The sequence below is a fragment of the Musca autumnalis genome, unplaced genomic scaffold (assembly GCF_047663935.1).
Source record: "Musca autumnalis isolate F117 unplaced genomic scaffold, ASM4766393v1 scaffold_5, whole genome shotgun sequence".
In the NCBI taxonomy this organism is placed as follows: Eukaryota; Metazoa; Arthropoda; class Insecta; order Diptera; family Muscidae; genus Musca; species Musca autumnalis.
The window spans coordinates 70843147-70860560 of NW_027412088.1; the positions used below are offsets into that span (position 1 = coordinate 70843147).

The window sequence follows — 17414 nt, forward strand, 5'->3', positions numbered from 1 at the left end:
GCCCAAAATTCTGAAACACCCTAAATACATACGTTTTTTAGGAAAAAATTGTTTCAATTCGTACAGAACTGTGCCCACTCTGAAATGCGTCTCAATATTCCAGTTTCACATTCAAAGATTATGGTCAAAATTTCAACATTTTCTGTAATAAAAACTAATAATCTCAAAATGTATGTACATATGTGTTTAAATAATTGTTTACGGATACCTCAAAATACCTATAGTGATTTGCAGTTTTCACAACGCAATTTGAAGACCGACCATATGCTTAGCTCATGAATTTGTTGTACTGATGATGCCGTCATCTGAGAAATTTTCCGTGGCATTTGGTTGAATGACATCGTGTGATTGATTCACACTCCTACTGGCACCAAAAACAAAACGCCACAAGACATTTTAGGGGAATAGAAACAGGCCAATCACTTTATTGATGCCACAGAAATCAGGAGAAATTGTGTAAACAATAAACCATTTTCACTTGGATTGACGCACTTTGCTTATGCGGATATGGAATGAATAAAATACGAAAAATAAAATTAAATTAATTGAACTACACTGAACTGTTAGGATAAGAGATGCAATTTTTGTAAAAAAGAGAAAAATAACAATTTAAATTGGGTCTGAGAGAAATGAATAAGAAGTGGGATGTTAAACTCGTGTTTTGTTTGTTATCTCACAAATTTAAATGTATACTGAATGCAGCGATGAGCATACACTGCTGTTTTAATATGGGTCTTTGCCCACTAATGTTTCTTAAATTATTTTTATAAAATAATGCTATCGCTGTTGTCCATCCAGTTTAATGTTGTGTCTAAAAAACGAATCGTACACAAATGTGTAGTAACAGATTTCGATAAAACTATATAGGGCGCAAAATATCTAAAATCGACCAATTAAATATATTGGATCTAAATCACAATATGAGCCCATTTTCAAAAATATTTGTAGAATTTGGACAATGGGCCCATACAAATTACTACGGAAATAAAGATCGGTCCGATCCGTCTAATAATCACCATCAAATTCCATATCTAAGCTCTATGGATCAAATGAAAAAATTGGGGGATAAACATTTAAAAAAAATTTTTTGCTTTTTGGGACAGTCTAATTTTCATATAAACTTATTTTAATAAATTTAAAAAAAAAATCACGGAACGACCCATACTAAAGAAATCTCCAAATGAACAAAGGAAGTTTAAAACTGCGTTGTATTTATTTAAAAAATAAAGGAAATCTTGAATACACAAATTCAATGTCTTCTTAATAAAATAACTGACATTATTATTTACTCTCAGCTTAGCTATGGGAGAAAGAAAACAAAAACAAAAAGAGTTGAAATAAACCCTCAATGCAAAACGACGAAGGAAGAAGTTCATCAGGCGTATGCGCTTTGAGTGATAACTCTGATTACTCTGAATAATAGTAATAATAACAACAAACTACAATGTCATATGTGATGACCTTTTATTCTCTGACTCTCATTCTATTACTGACACTCTTCCAGTCATCAAATATGCCGCTTTGGTTTGTATGCTCCATCTCACTTAATGCGGTGACAGCAACGACTGACGACTACCGCCTAATACTACTGTTTAATATGCATGTCTGACAGTCATTCAAACATTTTAGCGGCAACAACAATATGTAGTATAATAACAATGAATAAGGAGAGTATTTACTAACTGAGTAATACAAGTTTGGCCATACGTCACTACTGGTGATGCCATATTGTTTCGACCAAATTAAAAATACAAAAAATGTCCAAAACCAAATAATGCCCAACACATTAATGAACACCCAAATTAACAGTTTTATGCAAGCAGTATTTCTCATATGAAGGCACAAATTAAAACGGTCACAAAGCGGCAATAGGACACCCCGATTCATATTAGCTCAATGATGTGGGACCTTTTTAATCGACTTGTACAGAAGTTTCACACGACTGAAATACTCAGAATATGCCGCTTACATTACGCTGAGGGGTATTTTTTGATCGCACACGAACTTTCAGAGAACAAGGCGTGCAGAGTACAAATCTGCAAAAATAGAAACTTAACGAGTAAACAAAGGTTGCGTTTTTTTGGGTATTTCGAAAATTTTTCCTTGTGGATATATATTGTGATATCAAAAATATATTTTAATCGATAAAAAAACAACTAAATATGGGTAGAAATTCTAATAATTTGCATGCAAAAAATATATGACTCCCAAAAGTATTAATATTTACATAATTATACGAAAGGAAAGGGTTAATATTTCTAAAAAACTTTAACGGTAGCGACACCGAGTGCATTTTGACAAAAGGTGGCGAAACGACCCCATGCTGCAATATAAATATGTATAAAAAATTCAATTTAAAAATTGATATGCTAGGGCTCCACGTAATTTGCAATAATGTTGGGAATTTCTCTATCATGATAGAGACAAATCGTAGCATGGTATTATATTAGGCAGTAGGCCGTTAGTTGCCCAGGAGATACATTATTGTAATTTGCATCAGGGATAAGGTCAGTAGTTGTTTTTCTATATGTATGCTACTTTGCTAGTATATGCCCTCCAGGAAGTAAAATATTGATCAAATTTTAAATTTTTATACTTTTCATTTAACCCACTAGATAATATGAGATCATCATCCAAAATTGTAGGCATGTTCTTCGAACTGAGCTCCTACATCGTGCAAAATCTCGTAACTATTGATCTATAATTGCGACCACTAGCGTGCTTCTGATTACACTACTAACAAATAACTGAATATATTATGCTGTAACTCTGTTATCTGAGCACGAAAGTCAACATAATTGGCATCAATAGAAAGGTCAAGAAATGGCCTTCCAAATGTTATTTACGTGGGCGGAATGTACCTTCCAGGAATTCATATGAGCTGTATATTAAAATTTTTCACAATTTTCACACAAACGTTGTGGTCAATTTAACCCTCTAAATATTATCTGATCACTATCTCCAATTGCAAGCTTATTCTTTGTCATATACTCTTACCTTATTTAAAATTTCGCGTTAATCGGACTATTATTGCCACCTACAGAGCAGCTACAAAATCGGATAAATATTGTGTTTTTGGTCCATTTCACCCACTCAATATTTCACGATCATCACCAATTAAAATAGCGATATATTCTGATGTAAAGCCGAACTCCATACCAAATTTCGTGACGATCGGTCCATAATTGCGACCTGGAGGTTGATTACAATTTATAATGGACAGACGGACACACGGACGGACACACATCTCAAAATCGCTTTATCTTGCCGAGATATGAAGATTGGTATAGCACATTGGGGGTCTCCGACGAATATTTCGCGGTGTTACATGCATTTTTACCAAAACAAACTTATAATACCCTTTCCACATAGTGGTGTAGGGTATAAACACTTACAAGGTATCTGTCGGCTTTGTCTACAGTCTGTTACCGTTAACACCATGTAAATAGAAACAAGAACGAATACCAGCAAGTAAAAAAGTATCAGTCGGCTTTGTCAACAGAACTATACCCTCAGCCTATTTGAATTGAAACTTTCATCTACGAACAGATCGAATGTTTCTAGTGTCTGACTCTTTTTGGACATTTGAACTTGCTGACAAAAAAGTGGATTAGGATTAAAGTTCAAAAGTGTTGCGTAGAAGCCACTTAAAGAAATGGACCGACATAGTCCATTATGGAAGTGGATCTTCTTTTAGAGTCATATCTTTTTGATAGATATCGCGTCCACTAGTCATTTCAATGGGTCATCGTATAACTTTTGAACCAGTATGCAAGGAAGCATGGACTTGTCCACGGAATATCCACATAATATCGCTTTAAGCAGGAGCACAACGAACAGCATCGGTATACATTTCCAAAGGATCTTCGAACAGACCCTAATCTGCGCTTAGACACAAATGTTGAGCTTTTGTAGGGGAGGTACCCTAAGAAAAGGACCAGTATTGTCAATCTTCGATCAGAAAGGACAAATTTTGATCCACTTTGGTCAGTTCGAGAGTTATCGTGCAATCCAGCCACTACATATGGTGCCATAAGGGTTATTTTAAATTTTTGCGCCGTTTTCTCAAGAAGTATGGACTTGCCCCTGTAAAAACTTTTACCGTCGTAATTGAGGCAGCGAATGCAAGTTGCTTCAACAAAAATCAAGTTGATTTGAGAGCAAGTCTTAAAGTGTACATATCCGAAATTTTGTATGGGAGGTACCCCAAGGAGTGGACAAATATAGTCCATATTCGAACCCGATTTATATCAGGTAGATATATTAGGGTGTGTAAACTATGGACCACATCGGTCACTCCCATCAAGAGTTATCGTGCGAACAATTTTTCCGACCATTTTTAAACTTTTGTGGGGTTGGTACCTGAAGGAGTGGAACGATATAGCTTATCTTCGAACTAAGTTTAGACAAAATATTACGAATGCCAAATTTTGGACCGAATCGGCAGATCCGTTCAAGAGTTATCCTGCGCTCCAATCTCTACACACGGGGTCACAGGGGTTTTTGTGCATCCTACAGGCTATTTTCTTAGGAAGTATGGACCAGCCCCGGTTGCAACAAAAATCAATGATTCGAGAACAGGTCCTAAAATGAAGGAATGGTATCTATGTCTGGTAGAAATTTCGCGATGTGCAAAGTATGGCACAAATTGGTTACTCGGTTCAAGAGTTATCGCACAATTTTTCGGAACTTTTGTAGGGGGATGGGTATCTCAAGGAGTTGACCGATATGACTCATCTTCGAATTTAAACTAAGTTTGGATAAAATATTACTAACGCCAAATTTTGAGCCAAATCGGTTCATCCGTTCGAGATTTATCGTGCGTACCAGCCAGACAGACGGACGGACATTGCTAAATCGTGGTCTAAAACCATTATTTCGATGAGACACATTTTGCCCGTATGAAAGTGTATATGGTAATATTCAAAAAAGTTTTACAATCGTTGAAGTTGAGGTTCACCATTTAATAAGTCGCGAACTGTTAATATATTTTATAAAATATGAATATATTTATATTAATTGAAGTGTTTTAGCCACGATCTAATAATATGGACCACAACTAATAATTTTCGTGGAAGCTGCGTTGGTGGTAATATAAAAAAATGGGAAAAATGTGTTGAAGTTTACAAGTTTTTTTGAGTTCTTTCTTGATTTCTGTCCAAACCACGCAAAACTCAAACCTGTGCTCAAAGAGAGAACTAAAGAATACCCCTTGGGCAACATGGTTCTAGTGTATGACTTTTCGATATTAGCACTGCATCCCCCTAAAATTGATGCTGACATTTTGATGTTTTGATTTCAGTGTTTTTCGAATTTTTCTTATAATTAGAGGTTGCAACTAGATAATAATCGAAACTAGTATATAGGATTGTAGAACTCGCGATTCCACGTCGTTCGATGTATATCTCATGAGTGTGCTCCGTACAGCTTCCTAGTAATAGGAGTCCAAAGGCGAAAATTTGGTGCGTAAATTTTTTGAAAAAACCTATTTTTTGGCTTTAAAATTTACAAATGTCGTACAGGTACCCCTCAACCCCGCGTGATTTTAGTTTTTTTACGTGCCGGATCTAATAAGCCCTTCCGCGTTCGAATACATCCACTAAAACGCCAGATACAGATACCCTAAAAGTAGGAAAATCTGCAAAAATATATTTTGAGAATTCCGCGAATTGAACCGCGATTTTCATTGGTTATTTTTACAGAAATGTAATCCTTTATACGCGATTATAATATTTGCCAAAAAAGTCTGTCACAAATTACAAAGATTCGGGAGTAATATCCCTATTTATCCCAAAATAGAATGTGGTGGCACATCCGCAGTCCTTGGCGAATCTGTCTAAAATAAGTTACATTGACGTATTTTTAATAGGCGACCATTGAAATCGGATGCACCTTATACTCATATGCACATCGCGTAATTTTTGCCCACTTGAAGGTTTTTTGAATAGCAAGATGCAACTGATGGCACACTTTGGCCGCTGAATGAAACATGGGAAAATCCATGCATATTGATAGACATGGACTCCCTGTATCCGAAAATCACGTGCACCTCAACCGATTTAAACGGATTCGCGAATTATACGGTTTTTAACTTCTATGTTTTTTCTTTGATTGTAATTTCAATATTACTCTCTACTTCTTATTTCTATTGCTTATCATAGAAAGCAAATATACTTTCACGATGACTTATTACTTTTCTTGTAGAAGTTTAAGCAAAATACTTCAGGATTTGTATGGAAATTTAGCGAAATCATAGAATAACTCCCAAAATTTTTTTTCAAATTTTTCGTACTTAACCAAAAAAAAATATTTTTGAAATAATTCCCAACAATAAGTTTCCGTTCTTTGTTGTTGCTGTAATATGCAAGTTATAAACACGATCTTTATAATTTTGGTCTCACATTTTTCTACGCGTTGTCTAGATTATGTACGTATTTTTAAATTATTTGTTTAGAGATTTTTATGGACTCTGAGTTAGAATAAATAAAATTTACTCCATGATTTGTTCATTATTTGTTGGTTTTCCGCGAAAATAAAAATAAATTTAACAACTATTTTAACATCTACGCATAGATATCAAATGCTGTTAACGATTCATATATACATGTTCTTATTACAACACAATAGGAATTTTCAAATATTTTTTCTTTATAAGAGATTAAAACCCTCTATAACTTTTGAGTGCAGCATCCAATTTTGTGAACGCGAACAGATTTGAAACCACGATTTTTTTCGTAACCCATGTACCAAAAATGGCGGATGTGCTCGCCAAAAAAATATTTAATTTTTTTTCTATGGAATTTTAAAAGAAATTTGAAAATTACCATATACCCTCGTTAGCATAAATGCATCGTTAGCATAAAGGGCCTTCTGCAGATAAAGAACCTCTAGGTTGGATCTTTTTAATCTGATGATTTCCTAAAGAGCTCTTCCATTGAAAAATTTCCCAAAATTATAATCTAGAAAAAGAAGACAGATAGAAGACCTCCTAAAGCGGTCTCGTACAGATAAGTTACCTTATAATATGGTCTCATAAAGTCAGAAGATCGCCAACAGAGAAATCTTAATGATAAAAGTCCTCCTTAAGGGGTATCATATAAACAAAATATTCTAAAAGTGGTCTTCTTGAAATTAAAGGCCTCCCAAAGGAGCCTTCAACCAACACAAAATCTTTTTAAGGCAGCCTCAATAAATAGAAGTCCTCCTACAGGGGTATCCTATAGATAGAAAGCCTCTTTAATGATCGCCAGTTGATAAAATACCAACTAAAGAGTTATTCTAATAATAAAAAGACCTACTAAAAGGATTTTCTATAAATATAAGAACTCGCAAAGCGATATTTATTAGAAAGACGACCTATACCTATGCCTGATATTGACAGAATACCTCCTATTATAAGGATATAAAACTTATTTAATGCTTCTTAAAATAATTTTTTGAATATGTGACCATTAAAAGGGTAGGTAAAAGACCTCCTAATGTTCTCTTCTTATATAGAAGACTTCTTTTAGATAAATGAACCCCTAAAACGACATTTTAAAGATAAATATTTAAGAATAATTTAGAATATTTAACATAGAGCTTTATAAGTTGGTAGAGAACTTTCTTTTACTCTTAGGATATTCATTTGGTATTGAAAATGGGATATATCGTTCCAAGTTTTGTTGTAGGCCCCATAGAAAGGAACCTCACGATTTTCGGTATTTTGAAGGATGTGGCTTCATTATCCATCGCAATGTCTGAAATTTGGTATTTGGTCTACATTGGGACTACAAATAATTCTCCCAGAAATTTGTTGTATAGGGTCCTCGTTTTGATATAGCCCCCATAGAACGGTATATCGGTATTTTGAAGGTTTAAGCCACATTATTTTACCGACATGACTGATTTTTTGGTACTTTGAGGCTACAACACTTTCCTCCAGAAATTTGGCAGTATGGTTACACGTTTTAATATAGCCCCCATAGAAAGGCACCTCACGATTTTCGGTATTTTGTTTATTTTCATTTGTGTATTTTCATTATTCAACCGAAAAGGCCGAAACTTGGTACTTTGTCTATCTTGGGACTACAAAACTTTCTCCCAGAAATTTTTTGTGTATGGCCCCTCGTTTTGATATAGCCCCCATAGAACTGTACCTCCAGATTTTCGATATTTTTAAAGTTGTGGCCTCATTATTCCATCGAAATGGCTGAAATTTGGTTGACCTTGGGACTACAAAACTTTCTCCCAGCAATTTGTATAGGGCTCTCGTTTTGATATAGCCCCCATAGAACGGTACCTTCCGATTTTCGGTATTTTGAAGGTTTTGGCCTCATTATTCCACCGACATGGCTATAATTAGGTACTCGGTCTTCATTGTGACTAAAAAACTTTCTCCCGGATATTTGTTGTTTTGAAATAGCCCCCATAGAACGGTATATCGGTATTTTGAAGGTTTGAAGCCACATTATTTTACCGAAATGGGTGGTTTATTGGTACTTTGAGGCTATAAAACTTTCCCCCAGAAATATGGCAGTATAGGGTCCACGTTTTGATATAGCCCCCTATAGAACGGTACCTCCCGATTGTCGGTATTTTGAAGGTTTCAGCCACATTATCGTATCGAAATGGCTGATATTTCGAATGTATTCTTCGTTGGAGATATACAGCATTCCAACAAAAAATGTTTGAAAGTGCTAGAAAATACATATATTCTTAAGAAATGTCCAAGATTGTAAGTCTGCAAGTAAATCTAGAAAGGGTATGCCGCGAGTCCTACTAAAGCGCCGGACAATATTTTTAGAACATAAAAAATAATTGAACTCACGACCTTGTGGGTGGCATCTTAACCACTGTAACACATACACCTTTTTCAGATGTAATTCGAATTATTTTAATTGTAATTCGAGATCTATTTGTAATTCGTAACATTTCATTTGTAATTCGAGAATTCCATTTGTAATTCGAATTACTCCATATGTAATTCGAATTATTCCATTTGTAATTCGAAATATTCCATTTTTAATTCGAATTATTCCATTTGTAATTTCAAATAAAATAATTCGAATTACAAATGGAATAATTCGAATTACAAATAAAATAATTCGAATTACAAGTGGAATAATTCGAATTACAAATGGAATAATTCGAATTACAAATAAAATAATTCGAATTACAAATGGCATAATTCGAATTACAAATGGAACAATTACAAATGGAATAATTCGAATTTCAAATGGAATGTTACGAACTACAAATAGAATTCTCGAATTACAAATGAAATGTTACGAATTACAACTAAAATGTTTCGAATTACATCTGAAAAAGGTGTAGTGATTTTCAAAATTATTCTGCAAAATTCCAACAAGGACCATGTTATCTACCTCCGACCAATAAATTGACTTCTCATATTTTTCGACCATTTAATTTTTTTACCCTCCCAAAATGGCAACGTTAAGTTAAACAATTTCTTTATTCACTGAGCATGGCATGGCTCCCCAACAGCAAAAATAAAAAAAATGTATCTTTGATGAGTATGATGATGGAGAGCAGCAATGGCAAAGAGTGCGCGAACACAACAAAGCACAACGCATTTTCATAAGTTTCTTAGGGTGAACAGATGCTACTCTGGATTCAGTTGATGAAACGCTACGTCTGACAACGGTTGCTTTTTTAAGATATTCGAACGAAGACCGAAAGAAATAAATACCGCCGCCGCAGTCGATACCAAATCAAATTTCACAAGAAAGAGCAACAAGAAGGAAGAAAGAAAACAAAATTGAAAATAATAATAAAAGAAACAAAGAAAACAATCAAAAGAAAAGAGTATTACACCGAGTATAGGTACACAGAGAAAGATAATTTAGCAGCGGTTGTAATAGTAAAACAAAAGCAAAAAAATAAATAAATATAAAATAAAAACCGCAAATTAATTCAGTTTCGAATCAATATTTGGCTGCAATAAATAAAATTTCATAAAAAGTATTACAGTTCAGTTGAGTTTTGAAAAAGCAACAAAACACAAACACCCAACGAACGACGCCGCAACCAAAGAAACAAAAAAAAAACGAAATCCATTTCGAAATCCAAGCGATACGAAAATAATACGGTTCCACATTGTACATACTTGTATATGTACATATAACTAAAAAATATATATATATAATTCACGTTTTGACGTAATTATAAAATAAAAGTGTAAAAAATATTAACTAAAACCAAATCTCAAAACAAAAATTGTACTTAAAAATTAAAGGCAAATAACTTAATTTTGAAAAACAACCGAAATCCAATAATTACCTAAGCATATCCTCCTAAACAAAGGAACTTGAAGAAAATCAATACGGAAACTGGCAAAGAAAATACCCACCAAATCGTGTCCCTCCACACACACAACATTTATCTGTACACATTGCTTCACTAAAGAAGAAGCACCCGTGCAACCCCCACCCCTTACAAATAAATTCCTTTGAAACAACCGCACAAAGCGACAACGCAATCAAGAATAAAAAAACACAACAAAACCAACAACAACTAAATATCCTTTAAATCCACCGCAAAGTCTACAACAACAACTGTAATCATTACCGTCACTCTGGTGGTAAAATTGTCCGAACCCCCCAACAAAAGTGAACCGAAGATTATGACAATGGTTGAAGGTATGACTTCCATAGAATTGGGTACAATACCCTCACAGGATCCAACAACGATAGGTGGTGAAATTATGCCCGAGGAACCAATAGAGACGCCAGAAGAAAGGTCAGTTTTGGAAGTGTGTTACAACTTATGTGTATGTCTGTTTTTGTTGTTTTTTTTTCAAATCGACATACTTACAAAAATATAGATATTTTATTTGTATATGTACATTAGGGCTATAACCAAAAAAATACCACCACATAGCTGTGTAGAGCATGGAAAACTATTATGAAATACGGCGTCAATTTTGCTCTATCGCGAAAAAAGTTTCCGCACCAAATGCATGGAAGTTCAGTAATGCATTTTTTAATTTTAGCTGTTATGGCAACATATTTGCTTTTAATTAAAATTTTTATTTTTTTGTAATCTAATTTAAAATCATTATCAAAGCGTTCTGGACCAATTTGTTCTCAAATCGCGCCATTTCGGAGCATTTTATGAATTTTTGGCACCATTGCAGTTTTTGCATTTTCTTTCTAAACTCGTGAATTTTATGTTTATATTTTTTGTACCTACCGGACAAAAGAATATGGGGTCATTTGCAACGAAGTCGCGAAAGTTACAGGCTGTTTTTGTTGACTTTGCCTGTGAGAATCGTATATGTTTTTTACAAAAATACAACACCAGTACCACGTGGGGAATTTTGTCCTAATAATGAAAACGCGTTTCTAAGATCGATTCGGTGAAAAAAGTTTCCGCGCCGACTGTAATTACTAAAACCCTTTTGATATTTTTTCTACTTATAATTTTAAATTTGCTTTGTTTGAATAAATATTCATAGACAAAAATACAATTCTCACAGGCAAAGTCATTAAAAACTGTCTGTAACTTTCGCGAATTTGTTGCAAATGACACCATATTCTCTTGTCCGATAGGTACAATAAATATAAACATAAAATTCACGAGTTTATAAAGAAAAAGCAAAAACTGCAATAGTGTCAAAAATTCATAAAATGCTCCGAAATAGCGCGATTTGAGAACAAATTGGTCCAGAAAGCTTTGATAATGATTTTAAAGTAGATTACAAAAAAATAAAAATTTTAATTAAAAGCAAATATGTTGTCGTAACAGCTAAAATTAAAAAATGCATTACTGAACTTCAATGCATTTGGTGCGGAAACTTTTTTCGCGATAGAGAAAAAATTACACCTTTTTTCATAATAGTTTTTCATGCTCTACACGGCTATGTGGTGGTATTTTTGATATTTGCAAAAAAGTACAAAAAGTTATATCCCTAATGTACATATGTATGAACGTATGTATAAACATATTAATACATAACTCGTGCCGTATGATCTACTTTTGCTTATAAGGAATTGGAAAATAGTGTGGTCATTGAAGCGTTTATTTGATAAATGAGAAAAATAAAACAAGTAAAATATTAATTGCCGACTGATTAAGTATGTTTTTACCTATACCGCTACTCTTTGGCATGAGCATTCTGTAGAATAAAATTTATTTTAGAACAAAAGTAGTTTTAATGAGACTTAGGGCCTATCATTATATGTGTTCTTTTACTATCTGATGGATTTGAAAACGCAAAATAAACCAATTTAGAGGCATTAAAAATATAATTTTTCCATTGAAAGTTATTGCCAAGAAGCTCCCCCTTGAAATTCAATCATCACATTTAACTTTATGTTAACCGGAAAGCTATAAATCTGTTCGGTAAATCCAAACCATAACAAAAGAAGACTTATAATAATGGGGGTTAGTTCAGTAATATTGTCATTGGAGATGCACTCTAGGGCGGTACAAAAAAGACAAAAACATATTTTTTAAACTCCTACCTCTTATTTTTTCCATTTGATCTAAAAACCTTATATATAACCGATAACCCAGAATTATTTTCCAATAGATGAAAAAAAAAAATTACCAGTTCGTTTTTGTGGCTAAAACGAATCCCATAAAAATTTGTGAAAATGGGCTCGGATTTTAATATTAGGTATTATAGAGTTCCCAAATTACCTATAATTGGCCAATATGCATATTGGAGCTATAACAACATCCGATCCTATTTTCACAATTTTTTGAAGGATACGTTTTTTAGCTACAACAATGAACTTGGAAAATTTTTTCATCGATTGGAAGTTTTTTGGATCAAATGAAAAAATAGGAGGTAGGCGAAAATCTGACGTTGGCCACCATCATACAAAGTACTATTACTATGGAAATAAAAATCTGTCAGAGGGCACAGGTTATCCTTAAACGGTAATCATACATTTTTGTAGAAATCGTTTGTTAGCAACATTAATATTGGAATAATACCTTTTAAACGAATGGAGATAAAGGTAAAACGCAAGAAATTATATACGGGTATAAAAAGACTCAATATCTGAAAGGCTTGCAATCAGCTCAAAGCTTTGAAATTTATGTTTGATGAATTCTGAGTGTATTAGACACTTTTGCAAAAAGTGGTTTTTTGATTTCCTTTATTTTTTGCTGCGCTGCTGCTGCTCATCAGCAAAACATTTCAGTATATTTTCAGATTTTTTTTCTAATCGTTCCAGATATATCGAGCCTTAAAAAATACGAATTCCGTAAAAACTGTAGGCAAAGAAATACATACTCATAACTTCTGTAATATTGGTCCAAATAGAAAAAACATCTTTTTTATATGTTGTTTTTATACCCTCAGCCTTCAGGCTAACAAGGGTATATACACTTTGATACGACCAAAAATGTGCCTCATCAAGTATGTTTGGAAGAAATTCGTTTCAACCATTCGATTTAGTCATGTCCGTCCGTTTGTCTGTCTGGCTGGCTGGTGAGCACGATAACTCTCGAACGGATCAACCGATTCGAACCAAATTTTGTACTTCGGATAGTTTTGAAGAATTTTCAGCAGGTTGCCCTTGCAATCTTTTTTGAAGGCAAATCCATACTTTCTAAGATAATGGTCTAAAAACTCAAAGAAACCCAAATAAAATGGTAAATCCGCAAGATAATTCTCCGCGGGAGTTTCAGATTGGTTCAATCTTTGCACATCGCACGATGGGGCCGATGATATGCTTTTGAGGCAAAAAATCACAGGGGCAAGCTAGACCTTCAAAATTTCGTGCAGATGTTTATAATCGGCCTAGAAGCTAATCGGCCAAATTTGGTTGATATCGGTTCATATATAGATATAGCTCTCATATATATGTTCGCCCGATTTCGAGTAATTGATGGACCAAACACGAAAATTCTGTCCAATTATGATGATATTTGTAATATGTTGCGGAATTCGGACTGGAAATAAGTTTGCCAAGTTATTTTGAAATCGGTTCAGATTTGGATATAGCTCCCTTATATTTTTTCGCCCGATTTGAGGTATTTCGTGCAACAAACACGCAATTTCTGTCCAATTTCAAAGAAATTTGAAACGTGTGACAGGATTTGGTCTAGAAATATTTTTGCTAAATTATATTGAAATCGGTTCAGATTTGGATATAGGTCCCATATATATTTTCACCCGATTTTAGGTATTTGGTGCAACAAACACGTAAATTCTGTCCAATTTCGATGAAATTTAAAATGTGTGACGAAATTACGTCTAGAAAAAAAGTATGTCAAATTATATCGAAATCGGTTCAGATTTGGATATAGCTCCCATATATATTTTCACCCGATTTTAGGTATTTCGTGCAGCAATCACGCTATATATGTCCAATTTCAAAGAAATTTGAAACGTGTGACAGGATTTGGTCTAGAAATATTTTTGCTAAATTATATTGAAATCGGTTCAGATTTGGATATAGGTCCCATATATATTTTCACCCGATTTTAGGTATTTGGTGCAACAAACACGTAAATTCTGTCCAATTTCGATGAAATTTAAAATGTGTGACGAAATTACGTCTAGAAAAAAAGTATGTCAAATTATATCGAAATCGGTTCAGATTTGGATATAGCTCCCATATATATTTTCACCGGATTTTAGGTATTTCGTGCAGCAATCACGCTATATATGTCCAATTGTGATGAAATTTAAAGTGTATGACGGAATTTGGTCTAGAAAACATTATTGAGACATCATATTGAAATCGGGTCAGATTTGGATATATCGTTCATAAATGTTCTCTGTCGAAGTTAATTGTTTTCTCAATTTAGTTGGTTGATACCGAACTTCCTTGAGAACATAGTTTAAATATTTTTCTTGACAAATTGGCCGAAACAGAGGCGGCATGAATCAAGGGTTTGGTATTGTTGCCGTGTTCATAGCAGACTTCCGAAGCAAGTTTTCCTCTTTCACTATAATCCACATTAGGGCGCCCTCTCTTCTTTTTATCATTACCTTGTTCTAGCGTAAATACTGTGTCGCTAGCTAACCATAATCTTTCAAATTGTAATACACGACTTTTTGACCTCCAATTTTTTATCCATTTTTGGTTAAGTCGTGCACAAATATTATAAATTTGCTTTTTAACTTCCGTCATGAAGTTGTCTTTGACACCTCGATTAAATTTTGCAGAAATCCATTCTATAAGGAGTTTAGGTTTTCGCTGATTTTCCAACCAAAAATTAAAAATATCAAAGTTTTTAAGTTTTACGAAATCTGGAAGTTGATAATTTTTTTATTCGCAAGTATACGCAAAAATTCTTCTCAAAATCTGTTAGCGGACATTGTCACCTTTCACCAGATACATATTTTTACGAGTCGAAAGTTATACTCCAAAGAACACATGGACGATACCACAGACTACATCAAAAACCATCACTTACTGACACAACAAATTATTAACCACATCTAATATTACATTTACACTTTTAATAATAATCTTAATTTACATACCATTACCCGTATTTTCCATTTTTAAAAAATATATAATATCAACAGATCAGGTTTTGGCGCCAAAATACTTAAATTGTTTAATTACGACTGAATGTCAGAAATAAACGGAATCATAATTATGACATCTTTGACAGCTTTACATGTCGCCGTGGGTCGTTGCCAGATTGTAATTTTTTGGTTTTGGAGGTTTGAAATTGTTAAGAATATAATTCCGTTATTATTTGATTTCAATCGCTGACTTGAAAAAATGACTTTTTGCCTCAAAAACCTGCCATTGGCCCCATCGAGCATCGTATTACTTCATCCATTCATGTAACAGGCTGGAATATGGACTATATCGGCCCGGTCCTTAAGGTACCTCCCACATAAAATTTGGGAAAAGTGCAGCTTGAGGACTCGTCTCGGATCTATTTGAAAATTTTTGAACAGAATATTGTTGTTCCGGTCTCATTACAACGGTACAATTTTTTCCGGAAAAAGTCCCTACTTCCTGAACGCAGATTATTCAATTTGAAAGGAACATAGCGTTGACTCGGAGAAACACAAGGCTAGCTATGAGCTAGCGTATTGGTAGATGTCGATTTGAAGTTACTAAGCAGCGAGTTTTTAGTATAACCAATAATCATCAAGTTTAAAGGAAATAGTAGCTTCATCTGCTATTAAGAAGTCTATTAAAGAATCTTTGTTGAGAAATGTGAAAATACTCACAACCAGGTTTTTTATCAAGTCTGCAGTTTTTCTGATCGTTAAGATTTCGGCTTGGAATATACTACAGTCGTTAATAACTTGTATGAGTATTCAAGACCTAGCCTTTCACAGTATGCCCCAGCTCCGGTGCCCCATTTTGGGACCGTCTGTATAGAAAGCCAAACCGTCCAGAGGAGGGTTACTACAATTCCAGTCGTCTCTACTTGAGAAAACGACATCTACATCTTCAAATCTCCAGACTGGTGATATATTGTCGTTGAGTTTACCACTATGGTCGACTTTAAGGTCTGCTCCGATTTCCTTTAGAATACATCCATGACCATAGGTACTGCTGGGCCAAAGATTCAGTTCATGTAGCCTTAGAGTACTATGTGCTACCTGAAGGTTCAGCTTTGCATTCAAAGCTGCTTGTGGAGTGCTTCTAATGGCTACCGTTATTAGAGTCGAGGCTGCACTTTGCACCTTGTCTATTTTGCTGAATGTCGATATCAAAAGTAGACAGTGCCACCACCAGCACCATTCATGGGATAGAATGGGCCTCACCACAGTGTTATACATATAGCATATACTCAATAGGTTCAGTCCACAGCTTTTCCCGATAGAATTCTTGCACAAATAGAGTGCGATCAATATTCTCTTCGTTCGCGCCCCAACGTTCTTTTTCCATCGCAGAATTGTACCTTGGTAGTAGTAGTACTGGTAACACAAAACCGTCGAGTTAACGTTTTCTAGTGAACGCTACCAATTCTGTCTTTGTTGAATAAACTCCAATGCCGTTTGATTTGACCCAACGAGACAGCGTTGATAAGGCTCCTTTCATAAGTTCAGAAATTGTGGACAGTAATTTTCCAGAAATCAGTATCACTACGTCATCTGCATAGGCCATAACTTTAATATCCAATTCCGTTAGTATATTATTGATCACAAGTAGCCACAGCAACGGTGAAAGCACCCCAACCTGAGGGATCCCTACAGTTACTGTTTTTCTAATTGTCGTCTCCCCAATAGTGGAATTGATAATTCTGCTTTCTAGCATTTTATTTATCTAATATGCCAGGGTTTCCGGTGTGCTGACATTTCCAAGTGAAAAGTTAATCGATTCAAGTTTTACATTATTGAATACTCCTTCTATATCAAGAAAAGTGCCCATCGTATAGTTTGAATTTTCCATGTTCCTCTCAATATAGGCAGCGTCCATCATCTCGTCCTGCAGACACACATCCAGGTTTAAAGGGTCATCAAAGGCATGTAGATT

At 34.4% G+C, this 17414-nt stretch overlaps 1 protein-coding gene across 4 annotated transcripts in view; it reads left to right on the top strand.

The window, feature by feature from the left end:
* Gdap2 (ganglioside induced differentiation associated protein 2) overlaps positions 1-17414 on the top strand; it is a 291983-nt gene that overhangs the window by 240204 nt on the left and 34365 nt on the right. The window contains exon 1 of one of the 4 annotated variants that reach the window (XM_073956447.1): positions 9441-10740. The exons of the other annotated variants lie outside the window; for them this stretch is intronic. Within the exon in view, the coding sequence (XP_073812548.1) occupies positions 10625-10740 (116 nt within the window). The 5' untranslated portion in view covers positions 9441-10624. Of the gene's footprint in view, positions 1-9440; positions 10741-17414 lie in introns of those variants that run through there. 4 annotated transcript variants of the gene reach the window in all.